The 19,362-nt window shown below is 46.3% G+C and overlaps 3 protein-coding genes and 1 long non-coding RNA gene across 5 annotated transcripts; 3 read left to right on the top strand and 1 right to left on the bottom strand.

Moving 5' to 3' along the window:
* Positions 1 to 269: 269 nt before the first annotated feature.
* LOC306841883 (uncharacterized protein) lies at positions 270 to 4,832 on the top strand (the record flags this gene model as incomplete). The annotated part of the gene is made up of 5 exons (XM_079371904.1): positions 270 to 323; positions 1,745 to 1,798; positions 2,285 to 2,442; positions 2,536 to 4,597; positions 4,631 to 4,832. The coding sequence occupies 5 exons, from the start codon at positions 270 to 272 to the stop codon at positions 4,796 to 4,798; spliced, it is 2,496 nt and encodes an 831-aa protein (XP_079228030.1). The 3' UTR covers positions 4,799 to 4,832.
* Positions 4,833 to 6,416: 1,584 nt separating this feature from the next.
* LOC306841125 (uncharacterized protein) lies at positions 6,417 to 8,461 on the top strand. Of its 2 annotated transcripts, XM_079370798.1 has the most exons (7): positions 6,417 to 6,662; positions 6,743 to 6,802; positions 6,971 to 7,075; positions 7,394 to 7,435; positions 7,528 to 7,557; positions 7,708 to 7,842; positions 7,951 to 8,461. In XM_079370798.1, the coding sequence occupies exons 1-7, from the start codon at positions 6,579 to 6,581 to the stop codon at positions 8,218 to 8,220; spliced, it is 726 nt and encodes a 241-aa protein (XP_079226924.1). In that variant the 5' UTR covers positions 6,417 to 6,578; the 3' UTR covers positions 8,221 to 8,461. The 2 variants fall into 2 exon arrangements, with proteins under 2 accessions (XP_079226924.1, XP_079226923.1); XM_079370797.1 differs by having other exon boundaries at positions 7,708 to 8,461.
* An 81-nt stretch (positions 8,462 to 8,542) lies between these two features.
* Positions 8,543 to 13,116, bottom strand: LOC306841124 (7SK snRNA methylphosphate capping enzyme-like). The gene is made up of 9 exons (XM_079370796.1): positions 12,692 to 13,116; positions 11,574 to 11,950; positions 11,158 to 11,420; positions 10,697 to 10,994; positions 9,935 to 10,622; positions 9,646 to 9,858; positions 9,458 to 9,566; positions 8,957 to 9,355; positions 8,543 to 8,926 (listed from the first exon to the last, which is right to left on the bottom strand). The coding sequence occupies exons 2-8, from the start codon at positions 11,933 to 11,935 to the stop codon at positions 9,303 to 9,305; spliced, it is 1,986 nt and encodes a 661-aa protein (XP_079226922.1). The 5' UTR covers positions 11,936 to 11,950; positions 12,692 to 13,116; the 3' UTR covers positions 8,543 to 8,926; positions 8,957 to 9,302.
* Positions 13,117 to 13,332: 216 nt separating this feature from the next.
* Positions 13,333 to 18,251, top strand: LOC306841127. The gene is made up of 5 exons (XR_013781435.1): positions 13,333 to 13,756; positions 13,946 to 14,155; positions 14,624 to 14,828; positions 16,413 to 16,532; positions 17,927 to 18,251. It is a non-coding gene; the product is annotated as an uncharacterized lncRNA (long non-coding RNA).
* The last annotated feature ends 1,111 nt before the right edge of the window (positions 18,252 to 19,362 follow it).

Raw genomic sequence — 19,362 nt, 5'->3', positions numbered from 1 at the left:
TTATCTGTATTCTTTATTCGATTGATTATTTGGCTTTGTATTTATTGGAGAGGAAGGACAGCGGGTACGAACTGACCCCTAGGCCTCTGGTGCCCTTGACTTTATCTCATTAGGGAGTGACGTCACTAACAGTGTTTTAAAAAATGCTAACACATCCATAGACTTATAGTCATTATGCTAAGCTAGGCTAACCTCTAAGGTTTTACAGACGAGATGAATTGTCAAGTTGTGAATGTTTCCAGGCCCTCTCCTTGAATCTCCTGGAGAAGATGCTGCGGCGTGTGTTCGTCTGCTTGCTGCTCGGCTTCATTTCTTCAGCTCCGGTAAGAACACTGAAGTCTGCTCGTTACCACGACAACAACGTCACAAGCAATGAAAATGAGCAACACATTTCCTGAAGATCTGACCCAGAGGTGGGAGGTAGGCAGTGAGGAGGGGAGGACCCAGGACAGAGCCCAGAGGGACTGGGGAGAGTTGTGTGTCCTGGCACCCCTGCAGCGTTCTGGCCCCGGAAGACTTCCAGAGAGCTAGCCAATCAGAAGAAAGTGGGCATGTGGGGCCTTAAAGAGACAGGAGCTGAAATGAAGCGTTTCAGGCAGAGGTTGAAATGACGCCAGTATCAGATAAGATCATGTGAAGCTGCTAAACAGGTGACATGAAAGGTGAACATGGAGTTCAGTTTCTCACCGTTTGGTTTGAGAACTTTTCCTGCAGGATGTTTTTAACTTATAGATTTTCTCTGATTTATGAACTGAAACTGCAGAAAACATGAATCATGTTTCGCTGACAAACATGTTCAGAAACACCAGCAGGAAGTGTGTGTGGTTGTGTGTGTGTGTGTGTGTGTGTGTGTCTATATTTACAGTCCGTGGTTCTGGCAGGCAGATAAACAGTGTTTCACATTCAGAGTGCTGATTTAGAACAGACCGGAAACACACACACACACACACACACACACACACACACACACACACACACACACACACACACACACACACACACACACACACACACACACACACAGCTAGTTGGGTAACAGTGGCCACAGAGTTTCAGTCAGGGACAGATTTACTACTTCATTTAGAGAACAGCTGTTTTTATCCACGCTGCTGGTGTCACATGACCTACTGTTAACCAATCTCATAACAGAAAAACATACAGCAGGCCGTCTCTGAAGCTGCAAGAGATGTTTGTGGAGCGTGGACGCTGAGATGGCCCATGACACCAGAAACCTATCCCTGCTTAAATATTTACTTATTGCAATAAAAACATTTTAATACAGCCAAAAATATTTCACGAAATGCAAAAAAATTTAAAAATATTTCTGCATTTATCGAAAACATTTATGACGCAGAGTGAAATTCCTTTCACAGTAATTGAATAGTGCCTTATTATAATTATTCATTATCTTGTTTAAACCTCGGACTCACCTCTGTCTCTGTCTCTCTCTCTGTCTCTCTCTCTCTCTCTCTCTCTCTCTCTCTCTGTCTCTCTCTGTCTCTCTCTCTCTGTCTCTCTCTCTGTCTGTCTCTCTCTCTGTCTCTCTCTCTCTCTCTCTCTCTCTGTCTCTCTCTCTCTCTCTCTGTCTCTCTCTGTCTCTCTCTCTCTGTCTCTCTCTCTCTCTGTCTCTCTCTCTCTCTCTCTCTCTCTGTCTCTCTCTCTCTCTCTCTGTCTCTCTCTCTCTGTCTCTCTCTCTCTGTCTCTCTCTCTCTCTCTCTCTCTCTGTCTCTCTCTCTCTCTGCAGCTGAGCTCAGATGGTGACTCTTGGTCGGCCTCTTCCTCTGATGAGGATTCACAGGTAAAACATACAGACTGCCTCTTTTCGACATATCAACACCGTAAGATAAGAAGTCAATGCATACATGTCTTTAACCTGCATTCTATCTAATATCCAGCAGGGGGCCAATCCACATGTTTGATTATATAAAAACGTTTTTAACTTGTTGATTAATTTCCATAGTAAACATTTTGATGAGTTTATGGTCTCAGGCTCTAGTATCTATTCTTCTATACTTCAACATGATGTTTGCATGATTAGAAGCAACCACATTTTGAAAAGGGGGCTGATTGGCGGACCCTCCCCAGCTCCGCCCTATTGTCCAAATATGGTCACAAATGGCACCAATGCAAGATCAATCAATCTGTATTTTTATAGCGCCAATTCACAAGTGTTATTTCAAGACGTTTTACAAAAAGCAGGTAAAAGACCTTGTTCAATGTTATGTTAGAAAAAAGATGCTAAACCTCAACAACAGAAATACAAACCCCTTTAATGTGTTTACAGCTGCCTGCTGTGTTCCCCGTAGTGGGAGGAGCCTTGAAACAAGCCCCGCCCAGCTTAATCATGAAGGTTATGGACACAAAATCAAACATCACACTGAGCTTCGCCATCTTCCTCCTCCGTGCGGTACAGGAGGAGGGGAGTGGGACTGATGGAGGAAGGTACAGATCATGGGTTCTTCTAGTTTTCTGTCCTTCTTCTTCTTTGTTTGTTTTTTTTACATTTTGTTTGTTTGTTTGCTTGTTTGTTCAAAGATCAGACGACAGCAGTGAAGAAACAACTTCACAGAGCATCCAGCCAATCACATCACGTTTCAATTCATCAGAGGAAATGATGAGTGATCAACCGATGTTTACCTCTGATGAAGGTGTTGATGATTTAAACAACACTTTCAACAGGAACAACTGGAGTCAAATGCGTCCCATTTCTGATGACTTTAAAGATTTAAGTAACACCTCCATTGAGTCCGAGGTGAATCAGAAGTTGAGACATTTGGATGAATCAGATGAATTTAACAACGGCACAGAGAGTACGAAGGACAGACAGCCTATTGTGACTTTAAATTCTGCTCCTGTCAGTCTGGAGGGTTTTAGTCTGAGTCATGATGGGAGTTTAGAAACTGGTAACTTCAGCAGAGACGGATCAGATTCAGAAAGTCTGACCAGTTTTAGTTCAGAGAGTCTTGGAGTCACTTCACACAAAATTCAGAACAGTGCAAGTTCAAACCCAACCAGTCGGGATCAGGATGTACCACCTATGACCTCCAGTGGACCAAAAGACACCATATCCCAGATTCACAGTCAGGGCAGTCCCAGGTTCCTCACTCATGTGGATGCTGGATTAGAGAGTCAGCAATCTGACGATACAAAGAAGGTTCTTGGTACAACTCCAAATTCCCTAAATGTTGGTCAGATAGGTCGTAGTCGGAGTTCTAGTCAGAGTGATGAGAGTTTAGAAACCTTTGGCCTTAGTGGAGTCGGACCAGATTCACAAAATCTGACCAGTGTTAGTCATGACAGTGAGGAGAGTCCTGAAGCCACCTATGATTTCCATAATGGTACTGGTTCAGGATATTCCACACAGCGAGTCACAGGTTCCACATCAACCTTTAATTCTGACTCTATTGTTCCTGTTCCAGACAACAAAAAGGCTCAGGACACTCCTGTCATGTCTGTCCAAGCAGACGAGGCTGCTAGCTTAAGCCTAGCCAGTCAGGATCAGGATATGGCACCTACGATCTTGAATATACCAAAAGACACCACATCCCAGGTTCATATTAAGGGCAGTACCAGGTTCTTCTCTCTGGTGAATGTTGGTTTAATCTCAGACAGCTCTGAGGAGAGTCAAGAAATGAATGGTGCACGAAAGGTTCTCGGTTCAACCTCATCTGGACCAGGACTCTACAGAGCTGGTAGTCCAGAGGTCAGCTCAAGCAGTGAGGAGGTCCTGTTGGCTTTGTCCTCCTCGAATTCTCATCCTGCTGTTCCCTCAACACCAATAGAGTCTGAAAGCTCTGAATCTGAAGAGTTAGGAATATTAGACTCTGGATCTAAATTAGATTTTCGTAAACTTGACTCATCTAATGAGTCTCAGAGCTCAGAACTTCATCCTGGTCCCTCCTCGACCTTTAACTTCAGTCTGAGTCTTGAGTTTAACCCTCGTTCAGTCACAAACTTCAGCTCCAGTTTAATGATCAGTCAGGAGGAGTCAGAAGAAACACTGACCACAAAGACCCCCAATGATGCTAGCCCCACTGCAGACAGCCGGACTAACACTGTTAGCATAGCATCCCGCTCTGGAGTTAGCATGGAGCTTCACAGCGGTGTAAAGGACGCATCAGTAGACTCAAGCTTAGAGACGACAACTGATTCAAGTCATTATGTTAGCACAGTCAAAGACCTCACCACTGCTACTTTGTACACCATAATACCAGTTAGCGCTGGAGCTAGCAGTAATACTTACACAGATACAGGGCATGGCTCCAGTACTGAAGAAGAAGATTTAAGTAAAGACACTGAAGGATTTGCTTTAAGCATAAAGCCAACTGCCTCCACTATGTTCACAACACACTCTCCTGATTCCAGGAATGTTAATGCTAATGCTAATGCTAATGTGGAAAGAGATCCAACAAGTTCAGATGATGGCACTGAAGCTAGAACAGATGCTAACCAGCATCTCGGCAGTGAAGAAAACGGGGCTTCACCTGCACCTCCTCCTCCTCGCAGGAGGAAACCTTACCGCTATGGCTTCCTCGGTCCAATCAGTCATTCCTACAGCAACCAACCTGTCGTAAGGGAATCAGAGTTCAATAAAAGAGTTGCCTCATCACAAACGCACACCAGAGTAAAGTTAGCGTCACATCACACACGTGAACACGCCTTCTATAGCAGCCAGCACGATCAGGACAGAAATCACCGCCCACAGACGCCGAGTCATCTACCAATCAGGAAGCAGACTAAGATTAGATTAGCAACGGTGGCTAATCTAGCTCAGAGTAGCAGCGAAGAAACTAAGTAGTGTTGATGTTTTGTTGCAACTGTCTTTTAAGGAATTTCATTGCGATCTTCAAACTTTCGTCACGTTGAAAGTTAAAAATGTAAACGTTTACGAGGAGGCAGAAAGTAATTTCCCTTTATGCAAATGACCTTTAGATAAGTCCACCCCCCGACAGACTTTATGTTATGAAGTTAGGCTAACAGTCTGAGAACATAAATACACTCTGGAAATAATTGCTGAGCTCTGATTGGACTGTCATTAATTGGGGGGGAGGGGCTTGTCCCTGTGGATAATGGATACTTTATGTTGGTCATTTTTTGTGTGTGTGTGTGTTTATATGTCCATCTGCTTTTTATGTGTGTTTAGTTTTTAATATATTTTAGATTAGGAGATTATTTAAAATGATCTGTTTGACAGTTTGTTCATCGTCACATTTTGAATAATTCACTTTGAATTCATTTGTCAGTTTTGTTCTGTCAATTTGGTATCAATAAAGTTTTGCTGGTCCTTCTGGCAGGTCATTGTTTCTCTTTGTAGACTTAAGCGCTGTGAAACTGCCTGTGTGTGTCTCAGTAAATCTTAGTTGCGTAACGTGTTTACTGTCAGCTGGTCGTGTTGTTGTGTTTGACCACAGATCTGACACGCAGGAAGTGACATCATGTGGTCGGTCTTCTGTTTGTCTTTATGCGCTGCTGTTTACATTCAGTTATTTTAAAGTTGAACTCTATTTGACTCACTGCAGCACATTTCTCTTCCAGGTGGAGTTACACTGATCCCTTTATAAAACATCTGTAAATAAACTCAGCATTAATGTGACCTGATGACATCACACATTGACCTTTGCTACCGTTCCTTTGAGCTGCTCGATCTCACTTTGGGACACCGAACCACTTCCTGTCTCTGTGCTTCCTGTCCTACCCTTCAATCTACCAGAAAGGGACTAACTGTGTTTCAAAATAAAAGCACACAGAAAGATACTGTCAGTCTGTAGAGACTTGAGCTGGAGTGTTGCTGGTTTAAGTTCTGGTACGTTACCATCATGACTAAGAGGGTAGAGGGTGTTACCAGTTTGTGGACTGACTGCAAGGTGGTGGTGGGGGGGGGGGATCCAGGATGGGGGTTCAGTCTCAGGGATAATCCTGCCCCAGCTGATCACGGGTCAGACTGTGCCTGTGGATATAGACGAAGAAGATGAAGGGAGGAGGAAGGACGGTGAGAGGACGGGCGGGCGGGACAGGGAGCGCTCGGTGTCAGGAGGTTTGTCAGGTGATTTGAGGCGTTCGTCATTTTAAAGGTGTCACGATGAAACAAACTCCTACAGTCGAAAGGTTCCTCACACAGTCACAGGTCACACACACCTGTGTGATGTCACAGACGTGTGTCACTTTAAGAGTGTTGATTCATTAACATGGCATTCAGACTTCATCACAGTCAGGTTATTTATATTGTGTGTGTGTTTGTGTGTGTGTGTGTGTGTGTGTGTGTGTGTGTGTGTGTGTGTGTGTGTGTGTGTGTGTGTGTGTGTGTGGTTTCAAACATGGATCACACACACACACACACACACAAACTGATATAAATCAGGTTGTTTGTGTTGATGGGCGGCTGTCAGTGGGAGGGGGGCGGGACATGATGACAGGTCACTTCCTGTTTAACAGACAATAAAACAGGAGAACGAGAGGCAGAACACCAGAACATCAAGAACAACTACTCGGACCCGTAAGAACAAATAAGGACCGGTTAGGACACCACCTTTGGACCATTAAGGACCAGTTTGGACCAGTTGGGACCAGTTTGGACCAGCATGTGTGTCTTTGTGTTTGTGTATTTGAGGATGTGGGTGTTTGTGCTGATGGCGGGCCTGTTGGATCAGAACCAGGCTTCTCCAGTAAGGACTCTGATCACTGATAACTTCTTTTGTTTTTAAATCATACGAGCGCGCCCAATAACTGTGTGTGTTGTTTACAGTTACCATGGCAACAAGGCAGCCTTCAGCCAGTACTTCAGCAGCAGGTGTACCAGACCTCTGTGAGTACAACTACAATTAAACTGTGTAGCGAGGAGAGCCGGAGCTACAGCCCCGCCTTGTGGCCGGAGGCTGCGTTACAGCTCGGACATGTTTAATCAACCATGAGGGGCCAAAGTGTGAATATGAATGATTAGTGAAACCTCCGAGTAATTCTGGTGTCTCTGCAGCCGCCGTCTTCTGCCGCTCCTGCTCCTGGACAACAGAGATCATCTTCCTCGTCCTCCTCATCCTCCTCCTCCTCGGCCTCCTCTGACTCCAGCCACAGTTCAGAGGTCAGAGTCCCCTGTGTTACATCCTCCATCCATCCACTCATCCTTTGCAGTGTGACAAACCGACTACATTACCCATAAGCCTTAGCAGCCTCTCACCAATCAGTCTTTAGAACAGCTGTGTGTGAAGACCAGGTGAGAGCTCGCATCACTGTGATCACAGCAGCATCTTGTGGACGGTGCAGGAACTGCAGCTCAACATGCTTTAAATCTCAGGCTGCTGATTGGTCAGATAATTGAGATAAAAATGTGATGACATCATAGCGCCATATGGCCAATGAGCCGTCTGCTGAACTGACTCTGATTGGATGATTTTTACAGGGAGTTCAACAGCTGAGAGATCGGCAGAGACTGGAGAACACGGTAACGCACACACACACACACACACACACACGATGATGTCATAATGTTGGTCCTGCGATGTCATGATGTGTTGATGATGTCATTTCCTGCAGGCTGTGGAGCAGATTGACTCCTCCCAGGAGGTGAGCTGTCAATCAAACTTAACAATCCATTGCTGCAATATTTCAGTCTCAGTGACAGTGTGTGTGTGTGTGTGTGTGTGTGTGTGTGTGTGTGTGTGTGTGTGTGTGTGTGTGTGTGTGTGTGTGTGTGTGTGTGTGTGTGTGTGTCAGAGCTGGGAACTCCTCAGGTCGAACGCCAGTGAGTGGATCAGTGAACTGGTGTTATTGGGTCAGAGAGTGGGCGATCGAGAGGGAGAGAGAGACACCGGAGACGACAGCGTTGGGAGCACCGAGAACCGCCAGAGGGTGAGCACACGCCTGACACCTGTGACATCACAACACATGGCGTTGACCTCTGACCTGCAGGCAGTGATGTCACAGTGCACTCTGACCATGCTCCTCCTCCTCCCACAGGCCATGGTGTTGACCTTTCACCCCCTCCTGGCTCGACCTCGACTTAGCGGAGGTGGACCAGGTCAGGCCTCCCCCAGCCCGGGCGGAGCCACAGGTGAGGGAGGCGGGGCCGTCACAGGCGACGCTGATGCAAAGGAGGGCGGAGTCAACGAGTTCCCTCAACTGTTGGTCGACAGCAGCACAGAGAGAGGCGGGCTGACCTTCGACTCACCAGGCCACGCCCACAACAGTTACTTTGGAAACGAGGAGGGGCTAGAGCTCGGGCTGTGACGGAGGCCACGCCCACATCAACACCTGTCAATAACATCCATGATAATCATGACTGAATATAAAAGTGTAAAACATCAAAGTGATTCAACCAATAAAAAGTCAGATATCAGGAAACCTCCAGGACTCTTAACGTCTCACTGTTTACACAAACATCTTCTGATTGGTTGGTACAGTGGTGGGGGCGGGGCCTGCACTCACAGGTAACGACACCTTTTCAAGCAGAGACTTCAGGTGTTTTGTTTTAAGGTTGAAACATGTTTTTACTTTTTTCACCTCTCGTGCTTTCAAACCAAACCAGCTGTTATTCTAATCAACCAATCAGTGAAGAGCAGCTGAAACATTTTATTTATTTGTTCATCGTCAGAGAGTAAACAAGTCGTCCTGTTTCATTTGGAGTTTTCAAACATTTGAAAGAGAAAACGTGATCAAATAAACATTTTATTGTTGCAGTTTGAAGATGATCGACTCTGTCTTTTCAAAGTCACCGACCAATCAGAATCAAGAGGGGGCGGGATCTCTGATATTGTCTTTGTCAACAACAATGGCGGAGGAGACGCCTCCTTTACATCGTCTTCCTGTTGTCTCTGTGTTATTCCGTGCAGACGTTAGCGAGGGAAGCAGAAGTTAATTTTCGTTGCCTAGCAACAATGAGCGCTGGCGAGAAGCGCTCTGAAACGCCGTAGCCGTCTGTCTGCGGTGACCCGCCCTGCATGAAGTCTCATTATGACATCTTAACCTTGAAAATCTCCCGACAGACGTGTCACTTCCTGTCAGTGTTCACGGTCCAATCAGAGTCCAGGACCAGAGGTCACATGGCGTGAGGTGAACACCCACGCTCCTTTAGCCTAATGCGTCCGTGTCTGCCAATCACAATCCCAGAAACTCAGCTGTCCAATCAGACGTGAAGGTTCTTCTCTGTGATGTCACGTCAGCCAATCAGCTCCGAGCTAGCCTTAAAGAGGCTGCGTCCAGCTGGGGAGAGGCGTGCACCTCTCCGTGTGTCAGTCACAGGCCAGTCGTCATGGAAACAGGAGGACAACAAGACACACCCGGTGCGGCGTCACAGCTTGTCCACGATGACATCACTTCCTCTGGGCGGGGCCTTTATGGAACAGGTAGACCGGCCGCTGGTTACCTTGAAAACACAAACGCACAAAGTGAACACACACGATGACGTCCCATCACCTGTAACTCTGTGTGTGTGTGTGTGTGTGTGTGTGTGTGTGTGTGTGTTTACCCGTGTGTGTGAGCAGCCTGTAGGAGGTGAAGCCCACGCTGTCCGTCAGGTAACAGGTGAACTGTTCAGGTCGGAGTCTCAGAGTCCTGAAGTGAGAATACGTCCGACTCTGACATGAACACAAACAGTCTGTAAACAAAACGGTTCATTTTATTTAATTTAAATTAAAACGTGATCCGTGTTCGTACCGACGCCCTCTTGCTGCGGCAGTAGCTGCTCCACGGTTGTGGCTCCAGGATGAATAATCCGCCCGGCGACAGGCTCTGATAGGCTCGTCTGAACAGCGTGATCACGCCCACGTCACCCGACTGCAGCTGCACCCACTTCGTCACGCCCAGACACAGGATGACATCATACTGGCCCCGCCCAGGCCACACCTCCCGCTCTGACACGTAGTCGCCCTGTGGGAGGAGTCAGATCGGTGATGTCATCAGCGTGACGGTGACGATGATGTCAGAGGAGCCGAGTGACACTCACCTGGATGAAGGTGATGTTGTTGGGGAACCTGAAGGAGGAGGAGGCAGGTGGGAGGAGGAGGGGAGGAGCAGAGAGAGGACCACGACTCACCCTGAAGGAGAGGGGGAGGGGGAGGAGAGAGAGGGCCTGCTGGAACTCTGCCATCACCTCTTCCACCGCCATCACCTCCTCCTCTGCCTGCTCCTCCCCCTTCTTCTCTTGCTCCTCCCCCTTATTCTCCAGCTCCTCCCTCTTCTTCTCCAGCTCCTCCCCCTTCTTCTCCTGCTCCTTCCCCTTCTCTTCCACGTCCCTCTCCTCGCTCCGCGGCGCTGACCCACCTCCGCCCCGCCTCCTCCTCTGCTCCACCACCAAGTCATGTGACAGGAAGTGTCTAACATTCTGTTTGGCGGCGGTTACCAGTCGCTTGTCTAGCTCCACCCCAAGAATGTGGGTGGGGTTAAATCTGCGGGCGACAGTCAGGGTCACGTGACCCGCACCACAACCCACATCCAGCACCGTTTTGTCTCTGAACCAATCGGCTTGGAGGAGGCGGAGCCGTGGGTCCTCCACTAACCCGACTCGTCCCCCCAACTTGTCACCATAGAAACCGGTGTAGCCGTAGTAACAGCTGTGGTTGCCGTGCTGATAGCGGTGCTTGTCCTTCTTCTTCTGTGGTTGCTGAGAAGCGTCTGGCTGTAGTCCTCCAAACCTGCAGGAGACAGAGGTCACGTTACCAGCCAATCAGATCACAGAACTCTTATACCCTCTCAGTGTTCCACTTACCTCCCTACTTTAGCCCCTCCCACCAGAGGTGTCTGGAATTTGGTTGGCTTAGCGGGGGCTGCCATTGTAACCGTGTTCGCTGCACAGTCTCCTGACCTCGTTGAGGTTGTGCGGCGCCGTTTCCGTTGGCGATGGTCGCCCTGGTTACCATGTTTGTGGGCCTGGCCTGGCTGAGGGTGGGTGTGTCTTCTGGGTAGAATCGGCGGCGGGGCGACTTCGTCTCGACAGGTGATGGCGGTGTTGAGTTCACAGGGGAGCGGCGAGGCTGGAACACTGCCCCCTGTGGTCATCACAGGAACTGCAGGACAGCAGAATCATTTCAGAAACAATTTAATGTTTCAACAATTAATTATCAGTTAATCAGAAACCTTCCTCCGTCATCCTGTCTTCTTCTAAGTGCTGTTGTAGTTTCATGCAGCCTCCACCAGGTGTCAGCAGAGCTGCAGGTGTTTGGCTCTCACCTGTCAGTCCTGCAGCGGAGGGGAACAGTCGGGCAGCTACGACCTCCCTGTCTCCTCCGGCTCCTCCCCCTCCGTGGTGTCTGTTCCTGTGTCTCTTCCTCGTCTTCAGCGGGGACAACAGGACTCCGCCCCCCTCCTTCCCATCCAAGCCCCCCCCCTTCAGGTTCAAAGGGTCAGTGATGTCACGGGGAACCAGGATCTCTACGGGGTCTTCTCCCCGCAGTGGCAAGGGTGAGCACTTTGGCGTCTCCTGATTGGTTGCCCTGAGGAGAAAAAGGCGGAACTAAATTATCAGATGTCAAAACTTTAATTTTAGTTCCAAAACTTTTAAAAAGACGTTTAAACTCTTTGACGGCTGATCAAATATTTAAATTAAAACGATGAATCAAGAATCAAAGAAGTGTTTGACGTCTCACTTGTTGATGTCTTCGTCCAATAGCGAGTTGAGGTTCAACGGGTCAAAGATATTTCCTCCCAACAGGAAGTTACTGGGCAGCACAGGCTCTGATTGGCTCTCGCTGTGGGCACGCCGCCGCCGTTTAGCCAGCCCTTTGAAGCCGACGCCCATCGAAAACCGCCTCTTTGTGATCCGTTGAATGTTTGGCGCGCCGGACGTGATGGCGTGCTGACTGTTTCCAGGCGGGTGAAGTCCGTTGTTCGGGCAGACCGCCCGGGTCTTCGACAGTTTCGGCTGCTCTGATAGGCTGCCAGTGGCGGGGAAGGCGGGGCTAACCTCATTCGGGAGGACAGTCTCATTGTCCAGTGACATCCTGATCATCTTCTGCCTGTAGCCCTATCAGCCAATCACAGAGAGGGAGGGAGTTAGATTGACTGAGAGGATTACAGCTGCATTCAAGTGTTGTCGGACAAATTGGAAAAACGAGTTTCCGAGCTTGTTAAACGCACGTGTGCACCTGCTCACGTTTTAACAACTCGGAAACTGATCAGGTGCCCGACGCACACGGGGGATAAAACACGTTTAGTTACTGTTTAAATAATTCACGTCAAACTTCCTGTGTGGCATCAACGCCGTGTGCTGATTCCGACTTTCTGAACTGAAATCACTGAAGTCGGAGGAACGATTTGGAAACACCTGAATGCAGCATCTGTGGGTCTGTTAGCTCTTTACTGTCTCTGAGGAGCAGGAACAGGAAGTGCTCGCTCTGCTGAAGGTTGTCAGCATGGACAGGAAACACATCACACTTTTAACCCTGAGAGAGAGAGAGAGAGCGTGTGTGTGTGTGACGTGCACAAACACGTTCAGCTCTAACACACATGTTATCATCAGACACAATAAAGAGAGTTCAGGCACATTAAAGTTTGTTACATCCCATTGAGTGAATCATTCATTATGTTTTTACTTTCTTCAGTTTAGACCTCATTAATTACTTTTAAAATACTGTCATTTAATTTCTACACTTCAGCTGCTCTCTCTCTTTCACTCTGAGCAACTTTAAGAAATAAAATAATCATATAATAACAATGATAGTATAATAATAATTCTAAATATAATAATGACATAATGTGTACTCACCTCCACCTCTCTGTCAGTGTTTTGTTTCTAATATTATCCACACACTCATAAATAGACCCCTGTGTGTGTGTGTGTGTGTGTGTGTGTAAACTCCCTCTCTAAGCCCCGCCTCCGACTCTGTATCCACCAATCCCGGGCTGAGCTTATGAATAATTCAGGCCACTAACTGGTAAACACTTAGCTTCTCGAGCTAGCCACATCCGGCTAACGTGCAGATAGTGGCTAGCATGTGGCTAACACACGCCCCCTAAAGAAACACAAGCCCGCAAAACATTCCCGAAAACGCGCACTGTGCGTGAAAACAAGGCCCCGCAGGGCTCTCCGTGCGCGTGTCACTGTGTGCGTGCACGCTGACAAGTCCGGACTACACTGTTAGCCTTTAGCCGTCACTAGCGATAGCTAGTTGGAGTCTTCACGTCGTGTCCCACCGCCCAGCCCGCGCTTTTATACTCCACCAGAGGGGCCACGTGAGCGACGAGAGAACGCACCAATCACGCGCCGTTCTGAACTCAAGCCTCTCCAGTGCTAGGACCAATCATATACGCGCTTTGCCCGAGCACTGGTTGTGATTGGTCAAAAGTGAGAAAGGCGGGAGGATACCCTATGAAAGAGGTGCCCTACTCCCGCCTGACTGAAAAAACAAACACGACTGAAAATAAAAGGCAGTTTTGTCAAATTTAACGATTATTTAAGGAACATGTAGCAGCTGAATTACACTCTTAACCCGATTAAACACGTTTACAACCGACATGAGTTATCTTTGATCAGTTAAAGCCACACAGACAGGCTAAAATCAACGTTTACCAGGAAGACGTGTGTTAATTCGCCCTGTGTACAGTTTGCAAGGAAGACCTACTTTCTCCCTCGTCGCTAATTTTCTCCAACGAAAAGCTCGACACATCACATACTTTTTGCTCATACATAATTTTATCTCGAGTTAAATTCATGGATTTGAAAATGTCTCGGACTGTCTGCCAACATACACTTCTTTAAAATATGAAGTGAACGGTCGCCTGAGAGTCAAGACGAAGGGCTTCTTAACAGCATCAACAATAATCCATACCAGTAAGTAGGTTATCTGTTCGGTTGGTTTTCCTTTAAAGAGTTAATAACTGTGAGGACATTTTGCTCATTAATCACCAAACAAAACAAAACTTTATTATGAGAGTTCAAATCTTAGACACAAGCTGTTAAAGGGTTAATACTTCTTCACATTTAAGAATCAGATGTTTTTTTACCACCTTCAAATCTCAGACAAAACAACCTACAATATGTTCAAGAATGAAGACAGTGCAGTTCCTGGAGTGTCCACTAGAGGCTGGCTGCAGTTCCTGGAGTGTCCACTAGAGGCTGGCTGCAGTACCTGGAGTGTCCACTAGAGGCTGGCTGCAGTTCCTGGAGTGTCCACTAGAGGCTGGCTGCAGTTCCTGGAGTGTCCACTAGAGGCTGGCTGCAGCAGCACAGGTAGTCACATACACACCCATTCAAACAGCCTGTTTTTACAGCAGACATGAACATGTTTACAGCCTGTCATCATGGGTACAGACTGTGCAGGGGGTGAATTATTTTATAATGCATCTGCTTTTATGAACAATATGAGTTACTCATATATTTGATTGTGCACAAAGATGAAGCCCAAACAAATTGGTCATGATAATATGGCAAACATAAAATATTCCTAAACAGAAGACTCCTTCATTCACTTAAAGGGACAGAGCACTTGGGTTGTAAACATGCCAGAGTTAGCAACAGTGTTAATATACCGCCACACTACCTCTAATGTAATTAACTCAAATATATTAATAGATCATATAAAATAATTTATGTAAAGTTTAATTTTCATCCTGTCATATAACATGAATTAGTTATCATAACCCAAACACTAACAGTCTGTCTCTTACTCAGCATTTAAACTTCATTTACATGTTACAGCTGTCAATCAAACCCGCATGGCCCCCTCCTGTGTTCTGAACCAAGGAGGGGGCGGGGCCACAGCGTGCGTCTGTGTGTGTGCCAGAGAGGCTGATGAGAGTGAAGGATTAGGACTTCATTACCCAGCATGCACCGCGTGTGTTTGTAAAATCCCTAAAGAGGATTTATGTGGATCAGAGAGACGACATGCCGCTGAAGAGAGAAGGTGAGATGTTTTTTTTTTTTTATCGTTACCTGTTTCACACACTCTGTACCTGTGTGTGTGTTTAGATTGCTAAGTGTGTGTAGAAGTTTGTGTTTGTTGTGTTTGTGTGCTTTCACTGAGTCCTCCCCTTTCTCTGTTACTCTCCTCTGATCATCATGTTGATAATATTTACTCTGAGTGATGTCAATGCTGCCTCGTAAACAGGAAGCAGCTATGTTTGTTTGTTTGTAGTTCTTAGACTTTGTTTGTTTATGAGGTGTGAGGCTCACGCATCATTTCACCTGTACTACTAACACACACACACACACACACACACACACACACACACACACACACACACACTACTACTACTACTATAATGGGGAGGCTTTTTCTCTGTGTTGATACCACAAAATGATGCGATTACACTGAAGAATCTTCCCCTTGAAACGACTGTATGAAGCGTCCTTATGAAGTCAGACGAGGAAACACGGAGCCTCCGCTCAATTTCAACATGAAACAACATTCAGACTCCTGCTCGTATTTTCATCATGACATCAACATGACATCAAAAGAGGCACCGAATGAAAAACAAACATCATCAGAGAGACAAAGCTACATGTTTGCACATAGTTCTCAATTCCACAGGATCTTGTAGTTCTCTGTGATCTTGTAGTTCTTCCTGTGATCTTGTAGTTCTCCTGTGATCTTGTAGTTCTCCTGTGATCTTGTAGTTCTCCTGTGATCTTGTAGTTCTCCTGTGATCTTGTAGTTCTCCTGTGATCTTGTAGTTTTCTGTGATCTTGTAGTTCTCTGTGATCTTGTAGTTCTTCCTGTGATCTTGTAGTTTTCTGTGATCTTGTAGTTCTCTGTGATCTTGTAGTTCTCTGTGATCTTGTAGTTCTCTGTGATCTTGTAGTTCTCCTGTGATCTTGTAGTTCTTCCTGTGATCTTGTAGTTCTCTGTGATCTTGTAGTTCTCCTGTGATCTTGTAGTTCTTCCTGTGATCTTGTAGTTCTTCCTGTGATCTTGTAGTTCTCCTGTGATCTTGTAGTTCTTCCTGTGATCTTGTAGTTCTTCCTGTGATCTTGTAGTTCTCTGTGATCTTGTAGTTCTCCTATGATCTTGTAGTTCTCCTGTGATCTTGTAGTTTTCTGTGATCTTGTAGTTCTCTGTGATCTTGTAGTTCTCTGTGATCTTGTAGTTCTCCTATGATCTTGTAGTTCTCTGTGATCATGTAGTTCTCTGTGATCTTGTAGTTCTTCCTGTGATCTTTCAGTTCTTCCTGTGATCTTGTAGTTCTCTGTGATCTTGTAGTTCTCGGTGATCTTGTAGTTCTCATGTGATCTTGTAGTTCTCATGTGATCTTGTAGTTCTCTGTGATCTTGTAGTTCTCTGTGATCTTGTAGTTTTCTATTATCTTGTAGTTCTCTGTGATCTTGTAGTTTTCTATTATCTTGTAGTTCTCTGTGATCTTGTAGTTTTCTGTGGACCAGAGGTCACAAGGTGTCATGTTAGCATTGAAGCTAACTGCCCTGCTACAGCATTTAACCCTTTAGTTGAGACGCTATCACAGATACCGAGCATGCTCTGTGTGTCTCGTAGATACTGAACGTGCTCTGCAGGTGATGGAGGCCTGTCAGGCCGGAGCAGCAGAAGGGGTCAAAGGTCGCGCAGAGAAGCTGCTCAACATCTTCCAGAGTGACCTGTTCCAGGCCCTGCTGGGTAACACACACACACACACACACACACACACACACATAAGATCAGTTAGCTTAGCATATTGAGATTTCTTGCTTTTGCTTTAAAATGAATTAACACTCAGTAAGTTTAAATCAAGCAAAGAAGAACCTGATCAAATCTGTCATGTTGGGATGCTATGCTAGCCTTTGATGCTACAGTGACTTCCTGTTTACAAAGCCGATTGCTCCTGATTGGATATTCTTGTGAATAGATTTATGCAGTCTCCACCAGACCGCGATGAGGACTCAAGTTTCTTCTCTGCATCTTTAATCTGGTTTTAATTATGTTGTCTGTGTGACATCACAGACGCATCAGAGCTCAGTGATTGGACAGGAACGCTCCTTGCATGGCGGGATTAGTCCTCAGTGTGTGTGTGCGTGTGTGTGTGTGTGTGTGTGTGTGTGTGTGTGTGTGTGTGTGTGTGTGTGAGCATCTCATTAACGCTTTAACTGATCTGTTTGTGGGCTCGCTGCACTCTGATTGGTTAATCAGAGCAGCAGGTGTGTGGTTGATTTCCAATGGCAGGGTAGAGCTCCAAACAAAACACAACAAATTATTACAGTTAAGACCTGAGTCTGAGCTGCGGGGTCAAAGGTCATTAAAGCTCTGACGGCCCAATCAGCAGAGAGATAATCAGCTGATATAAAGGTTAGATTATTACAGAGACCTTTTACACCTTCATGTATATAACCTGAGTCAGACACAGCTCATTTACATATTTAAAGCTACAGACACAGAAACAGCCTGTTCTGAGCAGGGCTGAAATAGAGGGGTTTATAGACATGATCAAATACAGGATCAGAGTGGATTTACAACAACACACTTCACACACATGATGAAGAGGAGCGAGGACACTGATTCACCTGAAGAGGAGGAGATCATGTGACCTTGAATGGTAAACATTGGATGTCACTTTAAGACCAGACTCCTCTATTGATCAATTAGTTTGTGTAAAGCAATATTATAATGGATCCACACAATCGGTTTAAAACATCAAACTCACACAGTGAAGTAAACAAACACGCATGTAAAGTTCCTGTTTTTATGAATATAGATGATTGTGATAAAACAACAAAAACAAAAAAATATCAATCTGTAACCAAACTGTCTCTGCAGGGATTTATTCTGTAATTTGTTCACACACTAACAGAAACAACCGGAGCCTGTCAGGGACAAAAAACACAACTTTTAGTGCTCACACTTTATTCCATCAACCTGCTGCAGGACCAACTTTCTGTCTCTGTGTGTGTGTGTGTGTGTGTGTGTGTGTGTGTGTGTGTGTGTGTGTGTGTGTGTGTGTGTGTGTGTGTGTGTGTGTGTGTGTGTGTGTGTGTGTGTGTGTGTGTGTGTGTGTGTGTGTGTGTGTGTGTGTGCAGACATACAGGAGTTCTACGAGCTGACAGTTTGTGAGAACCAGACGACGAGCCGACCACACACACCTGGACAGGTATAAACATACACACACACACACACACTCTCTCTCTCTCTCCACTCTTTCTCTCTTTCATTCACATGGCAACACCCATCCCTGTTACTTAGCAACAGCTGCAGCAGCATTACCGGGGCAACAGCTGCATAACACCATGGCAACAGGAGCCCAACCCCCACCTCCCCTTTCTCTCTCTCTCTCTCTCTCTCTTCCTCTTCCGTCTTCTTTTCGAGTGACTCAAGGAGGTGTACACCCCCGCCCCCCCCCCCCCCCAAAAAAAAAAACCACACACCACTCTTCATCTGTCTTGCTCGCCCCCTCTCTCTCTCCTGCTCTCTCTCGCTCGCTCAGTGCTGACAGACGCAGGAAGAGCAGAAAAGAGCGAGCGAGCGGGCGAGCGAGGACAGACAGACAGACAAGGAGAGAGAGAGAGGGGGGGAGGGCGACAAAGAGAGAGAGAGAGAGAGAGAGACCGAGACCGAGCATGAGTGTGTGAGTGTGTGTGAAAATGTGTGTGTGTGAGTGTGTGTGAGTGTGTGTGTGTGTGGATATGGACTGCCTCTGCATTGTCACCACCAAGGTAAGAGCAGACCGCCCGCATGCACCGCTACAACAAATACACACACACACACACACACACACACGGTCCATACGATACACACACATGTCCTCATAAAACACATTTGTGTCAGCGTGTCCTCATAAACCATCAAAACCAGTTTTCATGTTTATCTGTGTTTTGCTGCTTCAGACATGTTTTCATTCATCTCTCTCTCTCTCTCTCTCTCTCTCTCTCTCTCTCTCTCTCTCTCTCTCTCTCTCTCTCTCTCCATCTCTGTCTCTGTCTCTGTCTCTCTCCCTCTTCATGTGTGTGTGTGTGTGTGTGTGTGTGTGTGTGTGTGTGGTTAGCGGGGCCACATTAGCAAGTATTTTTTTTGCTCAAGCTAGCTCCTGTGGGTAGCTGTTAGCAGGACTAACATGTTCAGTTGACACATGTTGAAACCTGTAACATGTCAGAGGAGCTCCAATGAAACAATCAATAATTGCTGTGTATTGATTGGCTGGAATGACGGTGCAACAGGTGTGTCATGTTGTGTTAAAGTGCTCTGTCACTGTGATCACCAGGTGTCCTCTCAGGTGAGGAGACTATAGAAGAGATAATGACGCTGAACCATCAGCTGGAGATGTCTCAGCTGACTGCTGGCTGACGTCTAACAATGCATCACCTCAAAGCTAGTTAGCATGATGTTAACTTAACAGGCGACTTGTTGATAAAGCTAACAAAAGTTTTACCCCTGGTTTAGTCTAATATATACAAGTGATTTGGCCCTCCATCTGTCCACTTTTAAAATCTAATATAAGCTTATTTTTATAGCCATGGTT

Source organism: Symphodus melops (genome assembly GCF_947650265.1).
Source record: "Symphodus melops genome assembly, chromosome: 20".
In the NCBI taxonomy this organism is placed as follows: domain Eukaryota; kingdom Metazoa; phylum Chordata; class Actinopteri; order Labriformes; family Labridae; genus Symphodus; species Symphodus melops.
Note: the sequence above shows the minus strand (reverse complement) of the source record. Positions and strands in the feature narration are given on the sequence as shown.

Coding starts and splice junctions, on each gene's coding strand:
- LOC306841125 (XM_079370797.1), top strand. CDS start 6,579: ATGTGTGTCTTTGTGTTTGTGTATTTGAGGATGTGGGTGTTTGTGCTG. Junction 6,663..6,742: donor ATCAGAACCAGGCTTCTCCA/GTAAGGACTCTG, acceptor TGTTGTTTACAG/TTACCATGGCAACAAGGCAG. Junction 7,076..7,393: donor ACTCCAGCCACAGTTCAGAG/GTCAGAGTCCCC, acceptor TGATTTTTACAG/GGAGTTCAACAGCTGAGAGA.
- LOC306841124 (XM_079370796.1), bottom strand. CDS start 11,935: ATGATCAGGATGTCACTGGACAATGAGACTGTCCTCCCGAATGAGGTT. Junction 9,859..9,934: donor ACAACATCACCTTCATCCAG/GTGAGTGTCACT, acceptor CTCCTCCCACAG/GGCGACTACGTGTCAGAGCG. Junction 9,356..9,457: donor CAGGCTGCTCACACACACGG/GTAAACACACAC, acceptor TGTGTTTTCAAG/GTAACCAGCGGCCGGTCTAC.